Raw genomic sequence first — 27842 nt, 5'->3', positions numbered from 1 at the left:
GATATATACACATACAATAGAATATTATTCAGTTATAAAAAAGAATGAGGCTGGCCAGCTAGTTCAGTAGGTTAGAGCGCAGTGCTGGTAACAGCAAGATCAGAGGTTCCGATCCCCATACTGGCCAGCCTCATTTTTGGGGGGGAAATCATCCAATTAGTTTTCAGCATCTGACATTCAAACTAAAACTCTCTTTGGGGGCGGGGGGAGGGCTGGGAGGTAAGGGGACCCAAACCCTTGACCTTGGTGTTACCAGAACTGCATTCTAACCAACTGAGCTAATCAGCCAGCCCTAAAATTCTGAGGTTCTGATATTCTGATATACACTACAACATGGATGAACCTTGAAAACCTTACGCCAAGTGAAATAAGCCAGACACAAAGGACCAATATTGTATGACTACACTTACACGAGGCACCTAGAAGAGTCAAATTCAGAGATGCAGAAAGTAGAATAGAGGTTACCAGGGGTTATGGGGAAAGAGAAATTAGAAATTATTGCTCAATGGGTATAAAGTTTGTTTGGTATGATGAAAAAATTCTGAAAACAGACAGTAGTGGTGGTTATAAAAGATTTGAATGTGTTTAATACCACTGAACTGTATACTTAAAAATGGCTAAAATGTAAATGTTATGTACATCTTGCCATAAAAATAAATAATAATATATATATATATTCACACACACACACACACACACACACACACACACACACACACATATCAAGGTGAAGAGTTAACCAATTAAAACAGATTGCTAAAAAAAATAATAATAATACAGATCATTACTCTATATACCTAACATAGAAAGCTGCTACAGTTTCTGAGAAAGCAAATCAATAAAAACAATGAGTGCTCTGTGAAACAACCACACAATAGCATTACCTATAATCATATACCATTGACCCACTAGATCTTAAATACTTCAGCATGTTTAAAACCATCAAAAAATTTTCTATTCAAAAGGTTCCTTCCCTGCTCCACGCACCCCTAAGTGCTTCTTTCCATCCCTATACCAAAAAGCAAAACAAAACCCCCTCCCTTCCAGGCTTTCCTCATGACAAGATAGCTGCAGCAGTATCAGATGTCCCACCTACATGCACCCACCCAGAAGGGAAACTACCCTTGGCACAGACCAAATTTGCATCACTCCGAGAGTACTGCCTCTGTTCCAGACAGGCATTCCTACAGGGCCCATGAGAAAGAAAGAGCTTTTACTGGGATTGAGTACATCACAAAGGCACAGAGTCTCACTCCAAAGAAGAGTAAAGGAACCACTTTACTTTTTCACATATTTGATTACTCAGTTTCCCTTGACCAAGTTCAATTCAGGTCTAGCTTACAAATATATGACTGCGGAGAGAAGCAAACAGCAATGAGTGGTTGGCAGATTGGAAAAGGAGAAGGATGGTACCCCAAGGAGCTACAGAGAAAAGAAAGGGACAAAGACAGAAAAAATACCAAAAAAAAAAATATCATTTTAAGTCACTGACAGTAAGTCAAAATGTCCTAAATATCCCCCCCCCTCCCACAAAATTCCCTAACAGCATCACAGCCACATAAGAAATAAAAGAACCATTAATTGAAACCAGCAATTTCCCATGGATTTCAGTGAGGAAGAAATAAGTATCATTGTATCAACATCATAATCATTTGTTTGTATTAATAAGTCAAATCATCAGAAATTCAGTTAAACATTTGATGCTCAAGAAGTGGAACCAGTAGTAGAGGACCCTTTACTTTTGCAATGCTTGAGGATGTATTCCTCTCAAGCATGTATCAATCTTGAAATTTTTGAAAATGCAAATCTGCGGAGAAAATAATGCCTTACACTGACAAGGGTGCAGAAAATAAGTACCCTTACTGTCAGGGAGGACAACTTGACAATAATTCATTTCAAACAACCACCTGCTCAAAAGTAGGAAATTCATTAAATTATACTATATACATATTATGGAACAGCACTTGTTAAAACAGTGAAAATTCCAGATGTAAGAAAATGTTCAGAGTGTAACAGATTTAAAATAAAATTAGATTATAAGGCAATATAAACATTATGGTCCTAAATTTACTTTAAATGCCTACTTAAATGTATATACAGAAAAAAGACTGGAAAGATATGCCAATATGTTGACAGGGATTAAATCTGGGTAACAAAAATAAGACATCACCTTTATTTTCTCTTTTGTGTGTTTTTCTATATTTACTGACATTTCTATATGATATGTACCTTATATATTCACAGAGGAATGTTACACAGAAAAATAAAAAGCTCAAATGTATTCAACATATTGAATTCGCAATACAGGGAAGACCAGAATATGTTATATTTCAGAAAAATTTCAACAAAAATAGACAAAATTTCCTCTTGGTGCTTTTAGAGGTTTAACCTTGAGTTCTCTGGAAAGTCACTCATCCAAAACACAGCATTTCCCAAAGATGTCAAATGAAAGAGGTACTGTTGAGGTAAGTGCAGACTGCATCCCAATTACCTGCTGCAAGATTTGTGAATCACCGTTGTGATAACTGTGAAACTCTAGGTGAGATAGACTCATAGTGGAATCCTAAGCTCCCACCCAAAACCAGTCATTTGAACTCAGCTGTAGGCAGTAAACCTCCTTAGGGCCCAGGAAAGAGACCAAGGGAAAAAAGTGTATCCATTATATCACAAATTTCTAACAACCAAATATTATTGGATTTACAGCCTGCCTTTTAAAATACTATCAGGATTCACAAAGCAAAATAAAATCCTAGATTGGAGTCCTAACTAAGCATTTGTTGAACAGTCACTATGTACTAGGTTCTGGTGATACAAACATGAATACAAAGTTCCTGGTCCTCAAGAAGTTGAGTCCCCTGAGGCAAAGACATGCAATTAAGTATGATCTAGAGGGATAAGTGCCATACCAGAGGTTCGAACCAACTGCAACAGGAGCAAAAAGCAGCACTTATTTATTGCAGACAGAGCTGGGGAAGGCATTAAAGAGATTATATTTGAGCTCTTTCAGTTGGCATTCCCCAGACAGAGAAAAGTAGTTGTGGCATTCTGGTCACATTATAACAACCTGAGCAAAGCAAACGTAGGAAAGTTATAAGCCTGTCTTGAAAAGGGTGATTTGTCCAGCATGTCTAGAGTGTAGGAAACGTGGACAGAATGTCACAAAAAAAAAAAAATCAAGAAAAGTTTAGTGCCACCTTCCTCCTGTATATGAAGATAAAAAAGGAGTTAACACCTTTTCAATGTTGATATTTCTTTGTCACTCCCCATACTTAGAAGTAAATCCACACAGACTTCTTAGCAGCATCTTTCCTCCTTACTAAAAACACCTTAGACATAAACCACAGTCTAGCTAGGAATCTACCCTAACCCCAGACACTATCAGGTTCACAAAGGTGGCATAGCTGGCACTGTTATAAAATGTCCACTTAGATAATTTGCATTCAAAACACAACACAGCAAAATTTACTTGGTTATACACTAGACACTTCCCTCTACGGCAATAAAATTTTTTCCTATTCTGTCCAACATTTTTATTAGCCACTTGGAAGAAGACAGAAGACAGGCTTATCAGTTGTGTAGATAAAGTTTCAAGGAAAAGGTAAAATACGTGGGATCACAACTTAAGTTCAAAAAGGTTTGACAGGTTGTACTAATAAACCAAATACACTGCCTAAAATGTAACAGAAATAAATATAAAATATTTTTTAAATGAAACTAAAATTTTACAATTATGTTTAATATCAATCATACAAGTTCAGGATGGAAGAAATACAGCTTGACATCAGTTCATAGGAAATAAAACCTAGGGTTTAGTAGTTGTAATGGACTGAATTATGTCCCCTCGAAACTCACTGAAGCCTGAATTGTGTCCCCCAAGTTTCATATATTAGAAGTTTAATCCCCACTGTAACTGTTGAGGGTGGGAAATCCTATTATGGTAATTGAAAGGTAGTTAGTGCCTTGAAGAGATGATTAGATTGTAGAACCATGCTGTAGCAAATGGATTAAAAATGGTGGTCATGGGCGTGGTTTGGAGAGTTTTAAAAGGAGAGTGAATGAGGAAGTTGGCCTCTTGCTCTCTCCGCTCTGCCTTTTCACAATGTGATACCCTGCGTCACCAAAGTCACCACCAAGACCCTCACCAGATGTGTTCCCTGGACTTCGGACTTCTGAGCCCAAGAAAATGTAAGCAATAAATTTCATTTTCTTTATAAATCACCCAGTTTCGGGTATTTTCTCATAAGCAATAGAAATGGACTAATACAGTTGTTATAAATTCGATATGAGCAATTAGTACAAAATGGAAGCTCCCAAGTCCTCAAAACTCAGGCTTTAAGACACATTAACAAAAACGTCCAATTCAATGCGACAAATACATGCATAAAATTTTCTACATGCATGGTACTGAGTTACATCTGCCGAGATTATAAAGATAAACATGGCACAAAACCTACTTTCAAGAGTTTTAAGCCTAAAGCAATCTTTTTCAACCATGGGTCACAAAATCAATTGAGTAAATTGTCACCAATACTTTCTTAATGACATAGAAATTAACAGAAAATATCAGCATAAACTGTACAAATTACACAGTAAGAGTAAGTACTAGATCATTAAGCTTTTGTTTAATTTTTTCATATATATGAGGGGGTCTTCAAAAAGTTCATGGAAAATGTGTATTATGAAAAAACTATACATGGATTACAAAAAATTTCTGCACCAAAATAAACTCATACTGACTTATAACATGTCTGAACAGGATCTAGTTAAGAAAGGTAAGACAACAGCTTGAAAAGAACCCCTATGAGAGAAAAACATGAATTCTGCTAATATTGAAGCAAGAACAAACATCACATTTATGATGAAACTTAGGTGGAAGAATGGTGAAATCACTGATGCTTTAAAAAAAGTTTATGGGGGGCCAGCCCAGTGGCTCACTCAGGAGAGTGCGGCACTGGTAGTGCTGAGGCCGCGGGTTCAGATCCTACATAGGGTTGGCTGGTGTACTCACTGGCTGAGTGTGGTGCAGACGACACCATGCTGAGGGTTGCAATCCCCTTACCGGTCAAAAAAAAAAAAAAGTTTATGGGGACAATGTCCCAAAAAAATCAGCAGTTTACAAACAGATAAAACCCACTTTAAGAAGGGACGAGGCAATGTTGAAGATGAAGCCCACAGCAATACACCACCTACATCAATTTGCAAGGAAAACATTAATCTCTTTTGTGCCCTAATTGAACAGGACCAACAATAACAGAAACAGCCAACATCACAGACATCTCAACTGGTTCAGCTTACACAATTCTGACTGAAAAATTACAGTTGAGCAACCTTCCTGCTCCATGGGTGCCAAAACCCTTGTGCCCAGATCAGCTGCAGACAAGAACAGAGCTTTCAATGGAAATTTTAAACAAGTGGCATCAAGACCCTAAATCATTTCTTCAAAGAATTGAAACAGGAGATGAAACATGGCTTTACCAATACGATCATGAAGACAGAGCACAATCAAAGCCATGGCTACCAAGAGATGGAAGTGGTCCAATCAAAGCAAAAGCAGACCTGTCAAAAGCAAAAGTCGTGACAACAGTTTTTTGGGATGCTCAAAGCATTTTGCCTGTTGACTTTCTCAAGGGCCAAAGAATGATAACATTGGCTTATTATGAGAGTATTTGGAGAATGTTAGCCTAAGCTATACCAGAAAAATGCCCAGAAAAGCTTCACCAGAGTCTTTCTCCACCACAACAATATTCCTGTTCATTCCTCTCATCAAACAAAGGCAATTTTGTGACAGCTTTGATGGGAAATCTTCAAACGTCCACCTTATAGTCCTGATTTAGTCCCGTCTGACTTTGTTTCCTAACCCTAAAAAATCTTTTAGGGGCACCCATTTTTCTTTAGTTAAGAATGTAAAAAAGGACTGCATTGACATGAATTCTCAGGACTCTCAGTACTTTAGGGATGGACTAAATGGCTGGTATCATCACAAAAGCATCTTTACCTTGATGAAGCTTATTTTGATAAAGTTCATATTTTTTATTTTTATCTTTTAATTCCATTTTTCCACAAACCTTTTACACAATTTTCTCTTTGGGGGGGTGGGGTGGGGCTGGCCAGTACAGGGATAAAACTCTGGACCTTGGTGTTATCAGCACCACACTCTAACCAACTGAGCTAACTGTCCAGCCCCATCCACAAACTTTTTGAAGTCCCCTCGTATGTGTATGTGTACATGTATGAATATGTGTATAAATGCATGTACAAGATAACAATTTTAAATGTATTCTTTACTATAGGTCATAGTCAAAAGTAGGAAAGATGTTAGTCTAATGGAAGAGGATAATGTAAATATATCACTATAAGGTAAAAAGCATTATAAAATTTAACAGAATAAGATATATCTGGTTGGAGAAAGAGAAGGGTATGGTCAAGGATCTAGAAAAGGATTTACAGAGCAATATATGAGAACAGTTTTGATAGATAAGATAGAATTCAAGAGATAATGACACAGGGGAAAGGCATCATATGTAAAAGGAATAATACAATAACATAATAACAAAGACATGATGCAGCAAATAAGAAGTGTTAAATGGACAGCAAATAGTCCTAGCACATGGCAGCACTGTTATAAAGAAGTCCAGTCAGTGGAACCTGAGCAAAGTTCAGTTTAGCTAAAGAGTAAACTACAAGTAGGTCAGCAGAGGCTGAAAATGCAAATTTGAGACATAACATGAAAGTGCTAGACACATAATAAACACTTAACAAATACTAGCTATTCCAACTAGTCTTAGTTCTGGAACATTAAGCCATATTATCTTTAAGATCCCTCAGAGTTCTAAAATTTTATGACTTACTGAAGGGCTATGTTATTTATATGTAGGCACAGAAAAAGGACTTATAAGAAATTACAAGGAATCATTATTCTATTCACTATGGAAGAATGCTTTAATTACAGCTGTCTAATAAGAAAATGGGCTGTCCCAAAAAGTGGTGAGGGCACTGTTACTAGATGTGTTTGAATAAAGGCCAAGCACACATCTGTTGGAGGTATGGTACTAAATCTTTACTATAAACTTCTGTGTTTATCACACTCCAATTCTTCCACCAATGTTGTTCTCACTCATCAGCAAGAACTCATGAATGAGTTTTGAAGGAAGAGGGAGAAACAAATGGAAGCAGGATGCTGGGACTTTATCCCATCGTAGATAAGCAGGAAAACAGGAAGCTTCAGGATGACATTTCCCAACATAGTAATTATCTTTACTAGAGTACCCTAATATGTGATATAGCAAATCAACTGCATGTACTTGGGCACAGCTAATATAATCTGGTGATGTACTTATGATATTTTTTTAAAAGGTTACCAGAGCCTTTATGTGCAAAAAAAATCTTGCTTTTCCATAGAAAATCTGTCAAAAGGGGGTATGTAAGACACTTAAGAGCATAATCATAAACAGTTTTGTTCATTACAGTAAAAGCATAACACCGTTATTAAAACCGTAATATAGCATGTCCAATAATGCTTACATATTGGGAATAATTTCTAATCGTTCTTATAATCAAGAATAAAGTCATAAGAATTCAAAATACAAACTATTAAAATTCAGCACCAATGTAAAAATATGGTATGAATATAAAGTATCTTCAACCTCAATGACCGTTCTTTTGAGATTGTCATGCTTCAAAATGTGTTTAAAAATGCTAGACAGAAAATGGTGCCATGTTTATAATTTAGCTTAATGTTTTTTAACACATTCTAACACTGCATGATAAAACGAACTGTAAATATGAAGTCTATTGAATATTTTTGCATATTAACATTTCTATTAAAAATGTTGATAATTTCCTGTTGATTATTTCCTGTTTGCTTTACAGAATGAGAGATCAAAACACATCCCTCTTGGCTTGAGAAGGCTCTCAATAAATGTTTGCTAAATTTAACTTCTTCCACCTACTAACAATGTCTTAAAAGAGGGCAATAGTACCCAACATACCCCTCAGGGCAGTATAAAAACCCGCCCTGTATCTGTACTCATTATCAATATAAACACATTACACTCAGAAGCAGAACAATAAATACTATGTGGTCTTATAAAAATGTGCAATATAGAAATAAAATTTTGTAAACATAACTATTTAGTTTAAATTGAAAAGTCTGTAGCATATGCCTCTTTTTTCAAGCCAGAGATATACACTACTGACAAATTCCTTTCAGAGGCAATATGGTGTAATAAAAGAATCTGTGGCTTAGAATCCAAAGTCCTGTGTTCAAATCTCAGTACTTACAAAACTTCTTTCTCATCTGTTTAAAAAAAGAAGGGAGAAGTGATATTATGGTGTAAGGCTCAAGTAGAATCACGAATGTGGAAGTTCCCTGTAAACACTAAACCCCTATCATAAAACATCGAGTATGTCTTCACTCCTCAGAACAAATTAAAGTCCTGGGTATAGGACATCTTCTGTACGCATAGCGGATGTCTTTACCTCTAAAAGAGGTATTGGAGCCCTTCCAGAGGCTTCAAAGGCTGGGCTTCCCTCATGCAGCAATGCCCTCAGGCTATTTCAGTAAATTGCTGTCAGTTTACAGACAGATTTACTCAAATTTGGCAAACACTGGTTCTTTCAGACCTGGTCTCATGAACCTATTCCCTCCCCACCTTCAGATTCTTCTATACGAGATCTTTCTAAGTTAAAGTTCTTTTAAGGACTCAGAGCTTCAAAAAACAACAAAAAAGTGCTTCCCCTTCCTCCTCCCCCACCAATCTAGGGAAAACCAAGCAAGAGGAAATTAGATAAAAGTAAAGCAAAAAATATGCATTACTTTTTTAATTGAAAAAATAAATAAACATAACATTACAAAACTATAATGTAAAGTATTCTGTTTGTTAATGAAGAAAAATTTTCATGGTCTACTAAATGGGGATTAGCAAAGAATAAGCAATAAATGCCCTGTATTATTAAAAAATTTTTGCCTTGTGACAGCAACGGAATAAACAAGATGATCTTCTGAAGCAGCTTCCACTTCTAAGATGTCAAACTAAAACATATGGACTCAAACCTTTGCTGCTTTTCTATTCTAGGAGTTTAATTACAAACATTCTTGTTTTATTTACTGTTGGTGTTTGCTGCTACTGTTGCTGTTAAAAGGTAAGAAAAATATTTTTTTGGTTTTTGGTTTCTATATTCAGCAATCTTTGTGCAATCAGTATGGGGAAGGACAGCTGTTTCACAAAAGGAGCTGGATTTTTCTCACCTAATGCACTTTAGAGCAGGAAACTTCTTGGAAAGGTAGAATAAAGAATGGAAGGATGCAGGACTTTCCAAGCATTCATGGCAACGGAAATGAAAGCAGAGATTCTCTAAGAGGGAAAGAGACATAAGGAGTCAAAACATGGGCTAACAAGTTCAGTATAGAACAGCCCCTTATAATACTATAGAAGGAGAGCAAGATAGTCAAGTATATCACAAAATATTGCCCACTGCCAGGAAGAAAATTAAGGGGAATATACAATTGTTGAAAGACAGAAAAGGATTAACAACCTCTGAGATCCAGTTTCTTCATCTGTATAATAAAGATAACATTAAGACCACTCTGGGAATATACACAGGGTAACATAAGTGAAAGTTCCCAGCACACTGACTGGCCCATCACTGATCCTCAAAAAAGGGTAGTGCCCTTCTCACCTCCTCAAGTCAATCACAGAATATTATAATGGAAAGCACAGGTATCAACTAGTCCTAAATGAATAAACCAAATAATTCCGAAATGTTGTAACCTGTACAGAATTCGTACATTATAAGGAACTTAAAAGGCAGTAAGATATTACTACAAGATTTCAAAAGCCTTACCAATGTCAAATGGATGAATAGCTGCAGTGGAAAAAACCCCTTTGCATGGCTGCAACAGGGGACACCTTCCCTTACTAACAACATCAGAGCAAAAGGAAGCCCTCCTCCTCACATGACTCCAAATTAGTGAGAAGTAAGTAAAGCTTTCCCTTCTTGCTATAGGAATACAGGTTGGCTAGTGCAAATAGAAATCTGTGCTCCAAGTTGGTAATAAAAATCAAAGTTGAAACTCAAAATATTTTCTCATAGGAACAATATTCAAGCTAGCCCTGACAGCAATTAAAAAATGCAGTTAAAATACTATTTTAATTGACTATTTTTCTCATTGTAAGTACAATATTTAAGCTACTTTATAGATAGAACTGGGTTTTATGAAAAGACCTAGGAATGTAGCCTTAACATGCTTATGAAAAAAACACATCTTGAGTTTTAAGCAATTTACACAAAAAATTTTAGACCATAACTGAGGTAGGGACAGTCGAAAAACGCTGTGAGAGAAACAGGGAGACAGTTGCCTTGTTTGGCAGAAAAGGCATCTAAATTATACTAAACCACAGCTGCTAAAAAATGTCTTCAGAATAACTGTCTCTGTCATTTAACAAGCATTTAAGTCCTGCCCTGTGCCCAGTGCAGTGCCCTTCCACAGGGAATAACAATTTTTCTAAAGCTAAACACACAGTCCTAGGAATGCAAGAATTTCATTCCGTCTTGCTGGGTAAACAACACACCAAATCCTGGTGCTTTGAGATTCACATATACCTATTTTGATTACCTCATATTGCCTCTGTCTCAGAACTAACACAACTAGTGTTATTACTCTAAGTACTAAGGGGAAAAAAAAGAAATTAACATTTGTTTAGCACTCAAATATGCTCTCATTTGATTTTCATAACCCTATAAAATAGGTAAACATTATTCCCAATTTACGCATTAAGAAAGTGACACTAAATAACCTGCCCCACAGTACCAGTAGAGAGAAGCCAGTACACCTAAACTCCACCATCTCCACTACTCCAGGGTTCCTCCCCAGGAAAAAAGAAATTAACCACTTAGGGCCACTGGACAGCTGACCACTTTCACATCAATTACTTGTTATTCTAGTTAAGCAGTTCTGAGAGCAAGTTATGGAGAAGATAAACCATCAACTCATTTCACAGAATTGACTTTGTATTCAAAAGGTAAAAAGGGTAAAATGTCCCTACACGTGAATACCAGCTCTTTGCATTATTTCTCAATTTCTTCTCAACAAAGATTCTAGGACTAGGGCTCCTTTTATCACTTCCATCCTAGCATAGCTAATTAAAAACTTCAGAAAGCTGCCTTTCAAAACTAGATTTTTCTACCAGCATAGAAGACCTCTCTGCAGGTCCTTAAATTTAAATAAATTCAATTTTAACATGATAACTTGTCTTATGGTGTTCTAAAATGTTTGTTACCACTAAAGTTTACAAAACTATTTTGTAATGAATTGTGAACTAAACTTGATTAAACTGCAGTAAAAATGGGGAAAAAAATCTATGTTTAGACAGATTTCCTATCTAAAATTTTCCATTACAAGTTTAGGTTTTAAAACGAAAAACAAAAAATCCTGTACACTCAACATTTTAAATCTGTTTCTAATTGAACAAGATGATAGGTGACTTATAATAAGCAATGGAGCTGAACTCTCCTATCAAAATTGCCAGGAAACACTAAACATTGTAAAAGTAAAACTAATATTCAATCCCTTAAATTACTGAATATTCTTTTTTAAAAAGTTGAATGTTAAAAGAATTATTTAGCTTCTGGAGTTTAACACTGAATTGTAACAGATAAAAATTCCTCTTAGGATTCTAAGAGGAATAACGGTCTCATCTGAAAACAGGATTTGGTTTGGTTTTGTTTTTCAAACAAAACCGTGTCTATAAAATACACTAAACACTGATACATGTCCAAAAACACTTCCCATTGTAAGGTAATTATTTCTAATACTGAAGGCAAATCAAAATAAAACGGATCAAACATCTGCAGTCAAATGTCTGCAAAATTTTGAACTGGGAAAATGATGTAAACGTTTTTCATCCTTTTTTTTTTTTTTTTTTGTAAGGATCCAGTCCAAAAATAAACAGTCATCGGGCTCATCAACTCAGGTGCGGAAACACATTAAAGCCGAGGTTTTGGAGCACGGAAACATGCCAAGATTTGGCTTCTTGGGTAAAACTGTCCTGTGCCCCACACCAGAAACCTAGGACAACTGCCCGGGCCTTGCCAGCCCCTCCCGCCGGCCGCACCTGCCGGGGCCGCGCCGCCAGCGCCCCCTGCCGCCCTCTCCACACCCAGAGATCCGCGCCCACCCCCGCACCCACCCCCGCACCTGCATTCGCCCCCACCCCGCGCTTTCCCCGCGCCGAGGCCGCTCAGCCTGTGGGCAGGGGAGCGAGGGCGCGAGTCCAACCGAGGCCGAGAGCCCGGGTGCGTCCTCCATAACCTCCGCCACGACCAGGCCGGAGCCTCACCTACCTACGCCGTATTTCTCCTCCTCGGTGGGGGTCCACATGGCCGGGCCGGGCGCGGTGGCCAGGCGACAGCGCGGCGGGGATGGCCGCTAGCCCGGCTGTGGCGCACCGCGAGACGAGGCGGGGGCGGTCAGGCTGAGCGGGACAGTGGGCGGTGCATCCCTCATAGGCGGCCTGGGATGCCGCCGCCACAGTATCCAACGACCGGACCGCGAGGCTCCGCGGGCGGCCGAATAGCTCCGGGCGGCGCGAGCGAGGGCTCGCCACCTGTCCGTCGCCGCCGCTCCCGCGCCGCAGCTCGATACCTCACAGCTCAGCCGCTCGGCTCCCAGCGCCGCGGCGGCTAGGTTCACCTCAGCAGGCTCGCAGGCCGCCCGCGCATGCGCTACTCCCCAGTGCTCGGGGGCTCGCGCTGCCCGGGCTCGCGCCGCCCGAGCTCGCGCGCGAATCCACGCTCCGCTGCTGCGCGCCAGCGGAGGGAAATCCGCCGGAGACGATTGGATCGCCGGGTAGTGGCAGGACGGGCTCTTCTGCCTGCTCCGGGCCCTCGAGTGAAGCAAGCGCAGAGGGCTCCGGGCCGGGCAGGTAGGAGGTCTCCCAGACCCCCCCATCGGCTGCTTCTTCCAATGCCTCATGCCTGAGATGCCTACGGGCCCCCTAGTAGAACAGGGGAGATCCGGAAAAGGAGGGGACGACACTGTTTTCAAACCCATCCCGGTGTCACCCACAATGTGGTCACCGCCACATCATCCGAAAGGTCCCCGGAACGACCCTGAGCATCCCCAGGGCCTTCAGGGTGGCGTCGCCCTGAGAGAACCAGATGGGATGCACTCGTGCCCCTCGCTCATGGGTTCCGAGGGTGCCCACTAGGCCGAGGCCGCTGACCCCTCCTGGGTTCTTGCTTCTCTGAGTTGGCCTGAGTAGTGAATGTTTGGGGCCTGAGCAATCACAGCAGCCTTCCTAGTAAGGAAGCACTTCCTCACCGGGCTCGGGGTTCCTACCCCAGGGCACCGCTTCTGCTGCTCCCGGGTCTCTGCCTCCCATGCGGTCCTGAGTTCTGGCTCCAACCTGAATCTTCCTCTTCTCTCTCCTCCTTAAGAATCCATTCACTCTGGCACCTACGAATGTCACCTAGTAACCCCAAGTCAACCACTTATCAAAGACCAGGAACTGCAGGACTTCTTTCCATCTATATCTGCACCACAGGGTGTTCCCAGCTCTAATTCCAGCAAATCCATCCATCTCTGTCATCATCACTACCAAGTCAAAATCCTGGTGTCATCCCTCACTATCATTCTTGGGTACCCCCACTTTTCAAAGCCCAGCTCAGCACCTCAGCTCGGGGAAGCCTACCCTAATCCTGCAACCAACAAACTGAATCCTTTCCTCCTTTGTCTGAAATCCAGCTCCGTTCCTTTGTGTCCTATTTGCCCCATAAGACTCAGCTCCCAAAAGAGCTCCAAGCTAAAGTCATCTTTCTGGCCCTCTCAGCACCCAGCCCAGCACCTGGTGCATAATTGTTTAGTGGGAAGCAAGACTAATACAAGAATATCTTGGTAATCAGAAGATCTTGTTGATTCTTCCTTCAAAACATAGTTTGTGTTTAGTAACTCCTCCCAGGCCTGACTGTGCTCACCTGGATTATTGTCAACCCCTCCCACCTCCTAATCTATAGGCTCCTCCCCCCACCAATGAAAGCTGCCCACTCCTGTCCAGAAAATGTATGTTCTGTGAATGACTGAGTTTCTCAATAGCTAGAGATATGTATATAAATCCCCCCCCCCACCTTAGGGGGCAGGGATGGAATGTCCAAAACATAACAAAAGAGATGTCCTTATTGTGTAGCTAACTATTCCAGGAAGATAGATCACTGCCTGCCCAATGGCCACAAGGGAATGTGTACTATGAAATGAAGCCACATTCCCACAAATCTCCAGGAAGTTATTCAGCAAGTAGGGCCAAGCTCCATAGGCCTTTTGAACAACCTTAAAGCTCTTATTTCATTCTCTAGTTCCACTCTCTTGTCTGATGTGATAACAGTCGCAGAACTTAAGTGCCAGTTTTCCCAAAGTTTTCTCTCTTGTTCCCTGTCTGAATGCATCTTAGATGATGGCTTCCCCAGATAAAAGTCCCACTTCGTGACTGTACACCTGAGCTCCAGAGTGTGAGGGCATTAATCCCAACCAGCAAAGAGAAAAGAAAGGGGGCCAAGGAAAAGAAGGCATCTGATAAGTCTTAGGCTCCTACACTAGCTGTTTTTACTAAATTTAGATTTTCTTGAGTTGAAACAAAAGGGTGTAGCACACATTGTGAAGAATTGGCCTTCAACAGGTTTGTGCACCTGCTCTCCTATCCCCATAGCATCTGATGTGAGCCTTTCCTTCCTCAGGCTCTCCATCCACTGGACAGCACACCGCATACACACACACCCCTCCCAGTACATGAGCTGACTTCCAGCTTGCCTCTGAAAATCAGGACCCTCAGCACACGGACCTCCCTTCTTCTCCATCCACTCTTCCTTATGTTCTTGCCACCACCCAGGCTCACTGCCTGCTTCTACTCAGGATCCCCAGGAACCCACTGCACTATTGTTGGCCTCTGTCTCCCATATTTTCACCCTGTTCTGCTCCACAGTCTCCTTCTGAGACCTGCCCTGTTGGTACCCCATCCCCCTATTCCCTCTCTTCCTCCTCTCTCCATCTGACTTTGAAGGAGAATCATCCACTCCAGATCTTTTTACTCCAATGCAATTCATTTGATTCTTAGCTACCAAAGGTCTGGTTTCTAACCTCATCACCTCCTAGAAACTGCTCTCCCAGAATTCTCCATGGCCATCCCAATTTCTGTCTGTCATTCCCTGGCTCTAGCTGGGCCTTTCATACAGTATCCCTCAAGCTCAAGTCCTCTCCTCCCTTGAAATCCACAGATCCCCCTCACCCTCCAACGGCTGCCTCAGGGCCACTTTCCCCAGGAAGGCTTTCCCAACTGCCCTCAGTTGAAGGGGATTTTTTTCTCCCATTAAGGCCTTTCCTGTAATACTTAACTCTCCCACTCTCCTCCAAGAGGTCAACTGTGTATGCCTTGTACATTGACAAACATTTGTCTCCCTCAGTGGTAAGGATTGCTCTTCTTTTTTTTTTTTTTTTTTTTTGGCCCACACAGAGACTAACATAGTGCCTGCCACCTAACAGAAATTTAACATATGTTCTTGGGTGAATGATCTGCCTGTATGTTTACTGAGACTGTAATGAATTAGATTGGAAAAGAGAACTGGGATATTTACCTGAGCAAGTCGCAAATCTTTAAATTCAGAAATTTGAGTTAATTAGAGTAAATTTTAATTAAAAATCGATGTACCTATAACAAGGACATTGAGACATCTTGAGTAGCTATATAAAAGACAAATATAGTGATGCAACCTATCTAAGAAACTAAGAAGTCTGCAAATGGTGTGGCTTGTCACTATTAGCTTTGTGTTTAACTCATTACCTTAGATGATAAATTGCAACTTGATGAATCAGGAAGGAATCAAGTTTTCAGCAGGAAATTCTTTAACACTGGTGGCTATTAAAAATAGCCTATAACCAAGCAGATTTTATAAATAATGTATAAGAAATGCAGACAGCATTATTTTTTTCTATTAAATGGAATTTAAGTTGATCAGTCATTTTTTATCATAAGCAAACCCAATAACCTTTGGCAAATGACACACCCTCCACAAAGCTCAATGATCTACATTTCATATCTTCTCTTGTTTTCTGCTGCCTGGAGAATCAGATAGCAGCATTTAAGAAGCCAGCCAGTATGATGACTCAGCTCATAAAAGGATGTGTGGCCACAAACATGATTTTTATCCAGGACCATTCTGGATGCTCTTGCTACTCAAGTCAGTAAGCAGTGGGTAAGTGGCACATGATGCTCAATCTCCCAAGAGTTTCTGGCAACAGTGCCAAAGCACTATTCACTTCCCTCTTCCAGTGGTTGATCTCACCTGATGCTTTGTTCAAGCAGAGTAGTAGGAAAACTTCAGAGAAATGCAATGGGTATAGAGGCAAGTCCAAGCAAAGTGCAGGTGATAGCGGTAACATTCTGCCTTCCCTTTTTTTTTTTTTTTTTTTGGCAGCTGGCCACTGTGGGGAACTGAACCCTTGACCTTGGTGTTACAAGGCTGTGCTCTAACCAACTGAGCTAACCCACCAGCCCAACATCTGCTTTCTCTTAATCAGAAGGTGCCAGCAGCTACAGCTTATGCCCATACAAAGCTGAGGAGCCAGTGAATGAAAGCCTTGATAACACATGTTACTCAGTTCATCTCTGCCCTGATGGATTCCTCAAGGAGTGGGTCTTCTCTGTTCAGTAAAGTATCTGCAGAGCTAGTTTTCTTCATGTCAGAGAGACACTCAAGCTAGTCTCATTTCACCGCCACCTCTTATATTCCCCCAAAACAACACCTTTTAGGAAAGCTTCTCTCAGGAGGCAGCATTGGAATAAAGGGCTAACACAAAGTAGGTTAACACAGAGATGGCTGACAAAGTAAAGGTCCTTTCAGGTGAAGAGACCTAAAGTGACTAAAAAGATATTAATAGTATTTTGCTTTAAATTTCATTGCACCTCAATTATCTTTGCAGTGGGGAGGGGATAGGGAAGTGTGTGAAAGAGAGACAGATTAAGCAGTGCAATATTTCATTATTTTCCCTAAAATAACAAACTTTAGCCATCTGTTCCTATTTTATCAACCCATTCAAAATATTATTAAAATGCAGATTCATTGCAGTTAGCCAGAGTCTTCAAATGAGAAATGACCAAAACTCCCCTAATTTCAACCCCTGGAAACTGATGTGGAACTTTTCAATGAGCTACAAGCCCCACCATGAGAAGCACCGACCAATGTGTCCAGATGTGTCAGAGAATCCTCAGCACTTCCTTCTTGCCCGTTCAAGACTGTGAGCTGCCTGGAGACAGATCCATGCCATACTATTTTTTTCATCTTCAGTGCCTAGCACACAGGATCTGACACATAGTAGGTACTCAGTAAATATTGTTTGAATGAATACATTAGTGAATTAGTACTTTTATTTTTTTTCTAGAAATTTATATCTTTGTTCCAAAAAGGTTTTCATTTACTTGTTGTTTGTTTTCTGATCAGGAAAAAGGGAGGAGATAGAATCAAAAACAAGATACCCACTAGAAAGAAAGGCAAATAAATGGAAACTTGGCATTACTTGGTTCTCGTTTCCCTTTGGGGGAAATAACTGTGCCCTTGAATTTCTGCACTAAGTCACCAAGGAGAGATTGAAATTAAAAACCTTGGAGAGTAATTAGCAACAAAACATTCAAATGTCAAGAAGTGAATTTGGGGATACCATATTCATAATATTAATTGGGCCTCTACATAGCCAAATGGTGAAATTATCGCTCTAAAACAAATGGGCCCAAAAGAGAAAAACAGTCCAAAATAGCACAGATATTGCAAATCAGGGCAGAGGTAATTTCCCTACACATAAAAAGCAACCAATTTCAATGCCTTCACCAACTCACTTTAGTTAAGTGCAAAACAAAGCCTGTTTATTTGGTGTTAACACCACCTACCCCATCTCTGAATTGCTACAGGACTGGGCTAGGAAGGGAACTTTGCTCCTACCAACTTTTCATACCTTTCATCTTAAAGTGTGAGAAATTTGAATCATTCACTCACCAAAAATTTATTGAACAGCTATTATAGACCAGGTCCAGGGCAGAAGATGTTTACAGTCTTTCCCACCATGGAATTTACCATCTGGTTGGGGGAAGAGACATTGAACCAATTATCATACAAGCAAATCTCTAATAAGAGACATAAGTACTAAGAAAGTAAAGAACAGTGTGCAAAGGGAACATCGACCAGGGGACCTGACCTAGTTTGCAAGACAGGGAAGACTTCCTGGAAAAAAATCACATTTAAAATGGAGCCTGACAATGCAAATGAGTCACCCAACCAAAGAGAAGATGTTCTAGACCGAGGGAGCAGCTTTTGGGGAAGGAGCTTGATGCATCTAAGGAATGGAAAGACCAGTCTGCCCAGGGTGTGACAAGTGAGTGAGCAAGTGAGTGGAGAGTGGGGAGAGATGTGGCTGGAGTGGAAGGCAGGGCTAGATCTTGGGGCCTTGCTGGTATCATGACATTAGGGCACCAAAATTGCCAGGCCTTGGGTCAGAAGCAGAGATAAGAGACATAAATAAGACCAGGCCTTAAGACCAGGCTCCTCAAGGAGATCCTGTGCTTATTGAGGGAACAGCCCCTTGAGCGCTAGGCTCAGAGGCACCACTGCATATTCCCCAATTCTCTGAGCACCCAGCAAAGGCTGTGCAGAAGCATATAGTACCACTTCTCACCCAGAACCACTCCAGGCTTCTCTCTCCTTGAGTAAATCCTTCCTTTATTCTCAAGATGGTATACCAGTGTCCAGACTCCAACTCTCATCTCCCAGGTACAGAAGGGAAGAGCAACTTACCTCCCTGCACAGCCCACTCTCCAGAGTCTGTGAGGGGTTCTGGGACCCATTGCTTCAGCTGTGATCTCAACAACTTGCTTGTCATCCACAGCCCTTCTCATGTTAAGGGTCCAGGGAAAGAATATTACCAAACATGCCAAGAGGCGATTGGCCCTGAGTCTGGTCAGCTGATCAAGGACCACTGCTCATCTCTTTTTTGAGGATCACTTAGTAGGGGATGCAAAAGAAAAACAAAAATTCTTCAAAGAACTCTCTCACAAGAGCACACCTTGGATGTATACTTGGAACACGGAACATGCAGGGCCCTGACCCAGGGAGCAACAGAAATAGTACTCACTCTGTCACCACTGAGGAAGAACAACTCTAAGAAATGGAGACTATTCTGTCCTCCAGTTAGAACTGAAGGTGATGGATCAGAATTTTTAATATGTAGTCATGAATTATGAAATGACCTGAGAAGTGATCTGATGCAGAAACCTGCCATGTCAGGATCCATGGCAATATTTCATGAGAATTCTTCACTGGGTAGCCCCTGCTAAAACCGCACCTGCACTCAACGCGCCCCACCACCAACCCCAGTCTGTCACTGTAGCCCACTGCCAGCTTTGGGCTTTTTCAAGTTTCGTGTGATCTAGCAACAGGGAATAGAGCTGGGTTCACATCCAGCTCCAGACACTTCCTAGCTGAATGATCCCAGGCAAGTAGCTTAACCCCTCTGAACTCAGTTTTCTCCTCTGTCATGGGGGAACCATAACAGCTTCTGCATCAGGTATGAAAGTGAGGATAATACCTGCAAAGCTCTCAACATAGAGCCTGGCACAGGATAAATGTTCACTAAACATTAGAACCTCACACAAACACCCCCCACTAGCTCAGATTGCTTCCTTGAAGTGCTGGGTCTCCTTGAGATTGTGGAACCTGCTTCTCCTCCTTGTCAGCCTGTGAGAGCTTCTTTGGTCACTCCTGCCCAGCTGGGCTGGCCTGCTGCATCTGCCTCTTACCAACCAGCACTCAGCTCAGTGCCACCTCTTCTCTCTATTTAACACCAAAGGTATTGATTTCCCCAAGCTATTTCCATGGTGTAAAAACCTTGAGAACTGCATATTCCATCAGTTCTCTTCCATGACCATCAAATCTCCTGATCATAGACACTCTCCCTAGAGCCACAGTGTCCTCAGCCACCAAGGCACAGATCTGTTTCGTTTTGTATGTGCTTAAAGGTCAAACGTGAATTTCTCCCCATTATTGTACCGTGTCTTGTCACACAGACTCTCTGTTTCATGGATTAGTCACAGTCTTGCTATCAAATTAAATATTCCTCGGTAGTTATTTTTAGAGAAGTCTTTTTCTAACTCTACGTGGTACAATGATGTGTGTGCACCCACAGCTCTGGAATCCAGGCATTACCAGGTGGGGTCCAAATTGTGTGAGGGCTCAAACTCATCTAGAAAGCAGCAGCCATGGAGCAGTAGAGTTTGTAACCTGGCTCTGTCCATAGACTCCTCTGTCCAGCCCAAAATAGTTAATCCCCCATGCCTTAGATGATCCTATCATTCATCAATCAGCACAGTAAAGGCCCAAAGGAGGCTCTTAGCACAATTGTGAGTTAAGCAAAGCATGTCTGCATCATCCCTCTTGTTTGGTTGTCTCCTCAATCCTAGTGTGAGGGCACCAAGGGCAATTGTGCCCTCACCCTGCACCCCTATGGAAGCTTGCTCTCAGGAAAGGGCCTGTCACCCTCCTGACTGAGGCCTGAATGAATGACAGTGGTTACATACCTACCTACTCCCATAGGTTCTGCCTACACATTCAGGCCAGCATCAATAGGGAATGAGGCCCTCAGAACAGAATTTTAGACTTAGCTGGGGAGGGCGTATATGGGGAAGGAGTGGCTTGCTAAGAGTGAGTCCTCTTCACCTACTTGAAGGCATTGTGGAGATAAGAAGCTGTACATACTTTGGGCCTTAAGAAGTTCATGGAGTAGCTAAAGCAACAAAACCCACAGAACAACTAAATAATAATTTAAGACAGGATTTAGCATTTTCCCATGGGGTATAGTCTGTGGGGAGGACAGCAGATTTCCCACTCTTGATATTCCTTTCCATGTATGGATCTCCGCTGGCTGTGATATGTGTGTCCTCACTCATCCACAGCAAGTGAGACTGGTGGGGGAGAGAGGAACTTGGCCTAATTTTGGAGTCAGATCACAGGCCCATTGGACCTCACTCTAAGCTGCTTTCTCCCCCAAGCTTTCATCAGTGAAGATGCTTTGGCCTCCATCTGGGTTTTTATCTTTCAACTTGTTCAGAAGTTGGATGGGGGAAAGGGGACTACTTATTGGGGGCCCTCTCAGAGAGCCCCTGTAAGCTATAAATGCTTCAGATGCTCAGAGACAGGGGAGGCTGAGTAGGCTGGAAAAATACAGGAAGTCTTGGCAGAGGAAGCAAGGTCTCAGAGCATGAGTTTAATTGGACATAGCTCAGAAGTAAATGGGGGCACTCTTGGAGGAGATCCAATGAACCAAGGTACAAAAGGAGGAAGAAGCAGAGATGTGTGGGAAGCAATGACAAGGCCAGTATGACCAGAGCCCAAGATTTCCTTGGGAGAGGTGACAGGTGGGTGGAGGCAGACTATGGATAATTCTGAGCAGTCAGTAGAGACTAGACTAGTCAGTGGGTCAACATGTATTTCTCAAAGACTCTTCAAGGTCCAAGGGAAGTAGCTGGGGATGAAGTCAATGATGTCTTAGAGGAGAGTGTACTGGGCAATTTGAGAGGCAGCTGTGAGGCCTTTAGGAGGAAGAAGGTGACTATGAAGACTGGCTGGAGGTGTAGGGACAGTGCAGGAGGACACAAAGATTTTTCTTTGGATGACTCCAGCAGGTGAGAGCAGCCCTGGCAGGGCCTGGTGAGCCATTCAAAGAGACCACTGGGAAAGGTACAAATGTATGAGCTGCTTCCTCCTATGAGGGGAAATAGAGCCAGTAAATGCACAGATGGGAAAATGAGCATCTTCTTTAACCACCAAAGAAGACAAATTGAAGCTACAGTGAGACCCCTCCTTTGGCCCATCAAATAATAAAAAAAAAAAAAAAAAAATTAAATGACAATGTACGGGCAGTTAGGAGTGTGAGAATAGGCCGCCTACTCCAAATGGGGTGGGTCCAGTTGATCTTCTCATGAGCAATATGGCAAGTGGGTATCAAGAAATCCCAAAATTGTTGGTTCTGTGAAAATGGATCAGGGGTGAGCACTATTTACAAAGATATTCAATGCAATAATGTCTATAAATATTGGAAATGACCAAAATAACCACCAGTAGGGGATGAATTGATTGAACATGGGGCATTACCCCATGGAAATTTATGTAACCAATAACAGCCAGGAAAACCATATATCAATATGGACAATGTCTACTATGTAACATTCAGTGAAAAATAATCAGGCTCAAAACTCTGTTAAGAGTATGGTTATGCATGTAGATACAAACCAGAGTAAAATATACCAAGATATGACCCTTTGCTCTTCTGCAATTTCCTAATGAGAACATGTTGTTTCTACGACAAACTTACCTGTATAAAGTGGTGTCGTTTTCTCAGGAGAGTAACACACATAGGCAGGACATGGAGCTGAGCAGCACTAGACATCCTGTGTTCTGGAGCCCACCTCCTGTGCTCCTTGGAGTCCATTCCTCCTGGTGATGAGCAAGAAGGGTTTCTCAAGAATAGGTTCTCACTATAGAGAACTGGGGCAGCACTGAGCATGGATTCCTGTACCTGCTTCATCCTCCCCAGCTGACTCATCTACTCATTCACCCTGGCTGGCCCATTCCAGGACACAGGGACCATTTCTCTCTTTCTCTGTGGCTGGTGAGGGCTTTGGTTACTCAGAGCAGAAGCCCAGAGCTCCTCAGAGCTCCTCATAGGGTTCCTGGAGAAAGGCTGCCGCTCCCTTTCACTGCTTTCATTGCCCCTACCTCTGTATCTTCAGCTCCCAACTCTCCTAGTTGGGATTCCAGCCCTATTGTTCCACTGAATTGCCTATGCTGAGGCTACCAAGGATGTCTATGATGGCAAATATGATGATTGCTTTTCTGTTACTGTCCTTCTTTTCCTTCTTGGCAGCAACCAACACTGTAACCATCCCTTTCTTAGAGCATTTGCTTTTAGAGGCTTCCAATAAGTTATACTATTTTGGTTTACCTCCTACCTATTTGCTCCCTCAGTCTCCTTTTCTGGATCCTTCATGACTCCCAACCTCTGCCCCAGTACTGAGTCCCCTTTTCACCCCTGCCCACATTCTTTCCTCTCTTGTCTGGTCTTCTGGCTTCGGACCCCAACGAAATCATGATGTTCCCCAAAGCTATGCCTCCCTGACACCTTGGATAATAGTATCTTAAAATGAAAGTGCTCAAAATTGCAGCCACCCCCCAGTCTCCTCATCTCAAGAGACAGTACCCCCATCTCCCCAACAGCTCAAGGCAACACTCTAGCAGTCATCCTTGGTGTCCCTCTCCTTCTCGCATATCCATTCCACAGTGAGTTCTGTGACTCCAACTCCAAATACATCCCAGATCTCCTGTCCTCCTGGGACACCTCCTTTCCTCACTTGGAATTCTGCAGCCTCCTTGTTGGTCTCCCTTCTTCTGCTTTTGCCTCTTATGATTCTTCCCAGGCAGCCAGAGGAATTTTTAAAAAGTGTAAATCACAGCATGTCATTCCTTCAGTCAAAACTCTCTAATGACCTCTCAAGAAACAAAGCTACTTACTCTGCTTTATTCTGATCTCACCACTGCTATTCTACATTGTATTAGAAGCCTCAGCCAGTGCAACAAGGCAAGAAAAATAGAAGCATAAAGATTAAAAACGAAGAAGTAAAGCTGTCTTCGTGAAGCTATCTTTAACAGATAACATTATTGTGTGTGTAGAAAACTACTGGAGCTAATAAGTAAATTTAGCAATGTCACAGAAGACAAGATTAACTTATGAAAACAATTCTATTTTCAAAAACTAGTAATAAACTATTGGGAAATTAATTTAAAATTTTTTAAATTTATTTTTTATTAGCATATCATTGTTACAAATCATACTTATTCTTTATGCCCCTTATCCAATCTCCCCCCTTCTCTATCCCCCTCCCCCCTCTAATAACCATAGATTCGTTTTCTCCGTCTGGTAGATTAACTGTTCCTCTGTTGGTTTGTTGCCTAGATGATCTGTCTAGTACTGAAACAGGTGTGATCAAGCCCTCCCCTATTATCGTAAATCAGATGCTTCTGTTACTTGGGAGTGTGCTTTTTTGTGGAGAGGGAGAACCTTTTTTATTTTGGGGGGGTCTCCACTGGTGCCTCTCCTTGTTTCAATGTAGTTGAGATTCTGGCATGCTATCTGTACAGTGGCTGTGACTGCTGCTATAGAGACTAGCCACTTTTGTGGCAGCCATGGCAATTGTGGTGGCTATGGTGGACTACCCATGTGAAAATGGTGTTTTTGGTGTGCTCTTTACCTGGTTCAGACTGGGTTCAGCTTCCCCCAAACTGCTCAATGCCTCAGGACCCCAGCGGGGCCAAGGCAGTGGTGGCAGCTTGCCTAGTTTGGCTTCCCTGGGCTCCACGCCTCAGGACCACAATTTAAACTATTTTAAATTCCACTTACAATAGCATCCAAAACCTAAAAATACTAGGAATAACTGTAATGCAAGCTGCGATGACTAAAAAATATTGCTGAGAAAAAGTAAAGAAGATCTAAGCAAATAAAAAGATATGCCATGTTCATAGACTGAAACTAATCAAGACACTACGGTATTGGCAAATATACAAACAACCAGGTATTCAGTGGAGGAGACTAAAGTTCAGAACTAGACCCACACACATATAGTCAAATGACTTTTGGTAAGGGTGCCACAGCAATTCAATGGGAAAAGAAATATTTATTTTCTTTAAGAATTGTCCTGAAATTACTAGCTATCTGTATGGAAAAATATAAACCTCAATCCTGAACTCTCACCAAACACAAAAATCAATTACAAATGAGTCAGGGCCCAAATGTAAAAGCTAATATTTACAGATTTTAGGAAGGGAAAAAAAATGTAGAAGGATATTTTTATGACCTTGGGATAAGTGAAGATTTCTTGGAGAGGGCATAGGAAGCACTAATCATAAAAGAAAAACTGTTAAATTGAACTACAAAAAAAGCCCTAAAAACTCCTGATCATCAAAAGCACCATTAAGAAAATGAGTAGGCAAGCCACAGTGTAGGGAGAAAACCTTCCCAATACATATCTAGAACAATAGATGCATATCCAGAATATAGAGAACTCCCACAGCTCAATAATAAAAAGGCAAACAACCCCATGTTTGAAAAAGGGGTAAAGACTTAAACAGATATATGAATGGCCAGCAACCACATGAAAAAGTCCCCAACATCATTAGCCATAAGGGAAATACAAAGTAAAACTACAATGAGATACCGTTACACAACAATCAGAATAACTAAAATTAAAAAGCCTGATAACACCAAATGTTAGTAAGGATGCGGAGCAACTGGAAATCTCATAAATTACTGGTTGGAATGTAAAATGGTACAACCACTTTTGAAATCTGGCAGTTTCTTAAAAAATTAAACATACATTTAATGTATGTTCAGAAATTTCACTTCTAAGTGTTCACTAGCCATTTCAATCCTAGATATTTGCCCCAAAGAAACAAAAACATATGTCCCCTCAGAGACTTGCACATGAATGTTCATAGCAGCTTTTTTCATGATAGCCAAAAACTGGAACAACCCAATAACCAACAAATTGTGATATAGTCATAAAATAGAATACTACTCAGCAATAAAAAGGAACAGCATAGAGGTAAGAATGCGATCCAACTCAGATGAATCTCTAAAAGAAGCAAAAGAAGGGCTGACCCCGTGGCACACTCGGGAGAGTGCGGCACTGGGAGCGCAGCAGTGCTCCCGCCGCGGGTTGGATCCTATATAAGGATGTCCGGTGCGCTCACTGGCTGAGCGCGGTGCGGCCGGTCACAAAAAGACAAAATAAATAAATAAATAAATAAATAAATAAATAAAAATAAAAATAAAAGAAGCAAAAAAAGCCAAACACAAAAAGGCACATAAAATTCCATTTACATAAACTTTTACATAAAATTCCATTTATATAAATTTCTGGAATAGGCAAAACTTATCTATGGTGATAAAAATCAAATCAGTACTTGCTGGGGTATGGGAGGAAGGGTGATTGAGAACTTTCTGATGGAAATGTTCTACATCTTGATTAGAATCCTGGTTACATGAATATATACATTAGGTAAAAATTATCTAACTTTACACTTGAGATTTCACTTTATGTAAATTACACCTCATAAACAAACTTTGGAAGCTACTTGTTTGATCATAACAGTGGCCAATGGACAAAACTATGGAGCTGTTCTTAGAGCCCATCACAGGCCTGAGCTGCTGGATGCTATTCCTTGTGGGAACCAAGGTATGTACATTTCTGTAGCTCCCCCTGAGATGTAGTCTGGAGGAGCTGGAGAAATCAGGCCTGGGAGCATACAGCATGTATTTGATCTGATTCATTCATCAGGTTGAAGCCAGGCCTTGACTTCTGGGCTCAGAAATCCATCCCTGGGAACAGGAGGGGTGTGGATCTGTGTTCAGTGAGATGGACCACGACTGCCGGGCATGACTTTGGAACAGAGCTGAAGGCAGGCCTTCTTTGGTCCAGGAACGAGGTGGCGCCCTCAGGGTTATCATTTGCTTAGCAAGTTTTCTCATCCCTGTTGGGCTGACCTCCCAACACCCAAGGCCTGAGGGGTGACTCGAGTTCATGAGCACAGGTGTGGCCTTTGGAGAAGAGGACTCCTGCTCCCTCCACTTACTCTCTCCTTCCTTCAGGCTGGCTGCTGACCTCCCAACACTATTCACTCCTGGCTACTAGGATCCCAAGCTTTTGACTGTTGTATACACTTGTAGGTAAACAGAAAACCACCCTCAATGTCTACACAGCAGAACCTTGGCCATGCATAGTAGTTTCTGGACTCCGAACTGCCCTGGTCCTCTCTGTCAGATCAGTTGCTACCTCCCCTCCAGCCCCTCTTCCTCTCCCACCATGTAGAGCTGGTCCAGGGCCCCACACTACCTCCAACCTGGAGTAACTCAACTCTTGGAGCACCAGATTCTGTGGTTATGGTGTTTTCTCATATGTTCTCATGTTGAATCCTCCCAAGAACCCTGTGAACATCAGTGTGGCCATTTCACAGGCAATGAAATTGAAGTTCCAAAAAGGAGAGAGACTTGTCCAAGATCACATACAGTAGCCAGTCCCAGAGTTCCAGGCATTTCCTGACACTAAAACCCCTTCTCTATACCAGAGGATGGCAGCGGCCACAGTCTTTAAGGGGCTAATCTTCAAACTTCTGAAGAACCTGAAGTGGGCATTGCCAAACCTAGGATTGTGACACTCCACTGGGGCAAGTCTGGAAAGTGTGGAAGATACTTGGGGGAGAGGGAAGTGGGAGAGTCTTTCCCCTCTCCTCCGCCCACTTGCAGGATATAGTCAATGTGTTTGTGCTCTTGGCTAGATGCAGAGAGAATCCCAAGGGCCTCTGGAACAGTGGGGGAAGTGATGATGGCACTTGACACTGCCAACCACTGGCCAGAGAAAAACCACTAAGGGTGGCCACCTGGGGTCAAGGTCTCCGAACCCAGCTGTGAAGCAGCATCACCCAAGGAACCTTTGCTAAATGGAGGTACCATCCAGGCTGAGGCAGATTCTCAAGGCGGAGGCTCCAGGGAGGTTCTGAAGGGGCCCGAGGTCAGGGGAACCCTGGAGTCAAGGAACCAGTACAGGCTGTGTAGACTGAGCAGACTTGGTTCATCAGGGGGTGTTAAGTGTGAAATGGCTGAGAAGGGCACCTGCCTCTTAGGACTGCTGTCGGGGTTACACAAGCTGAGGGTTTCAGCATCCATCTGTCAATAATGTGAGTTTTCCTCCCCCCTGCCGTAAGAC

General features: G+C 41.8%; 1 protein-coding gene across 2 annotated transcripts in view; it reads right to left on the bottom strand.

Moving 5' to 3' along the window:
* The window catches only part of MAPKAPK3 (MAPK activated protein kinase 3), a 109997-nt gene that overhangs the window by 43943 nt on the left and 38212 nt on the right, over positions 1–27842 (bottom strand). Inside the window, exons 11-12 of one of the 2 annotated variants that reach the window (XM_063113687.1) lie at positions 22400–22521; positions 22017–22054 (exon numbers count right to left, since the gene is read on the bottom strand). In XM_063113687.1, the coding sequence (XP_062969757.1) occupies positions 22423–22521 (99 nt within the window). In that variant the 3' untranslated portion in view covers positions 22017–22054; positions 22400–22422. Of the gene's footprint in view, positions 1–22016; positions 22055–22399; positions 22522–27842 lie in introns of those variants that run through there. The other variant, XM_063113686.1, reaches the window with a different exon arrangement.

The sequence above is a fragment of the Cynocephalus volans genome, chromosome 11 (genome assembly GCF_027409185.1).
Source record: "Cynocephalus volans isolate mCynVol1 chromosome 11, mCynVol1.pri, whole genome shotgun sequence".
Lineage (NCBI taxonomy): Eukaryota > Metazoa > Chordata > Mammalia > Dermoptera > Cynocephalidae > Cynocephalus > Cynocephalus volans.
Note: the sequence above shows the minus strand (reverse complement) of the source record. Positions and strands in the feature narration are given on the sequence as shown.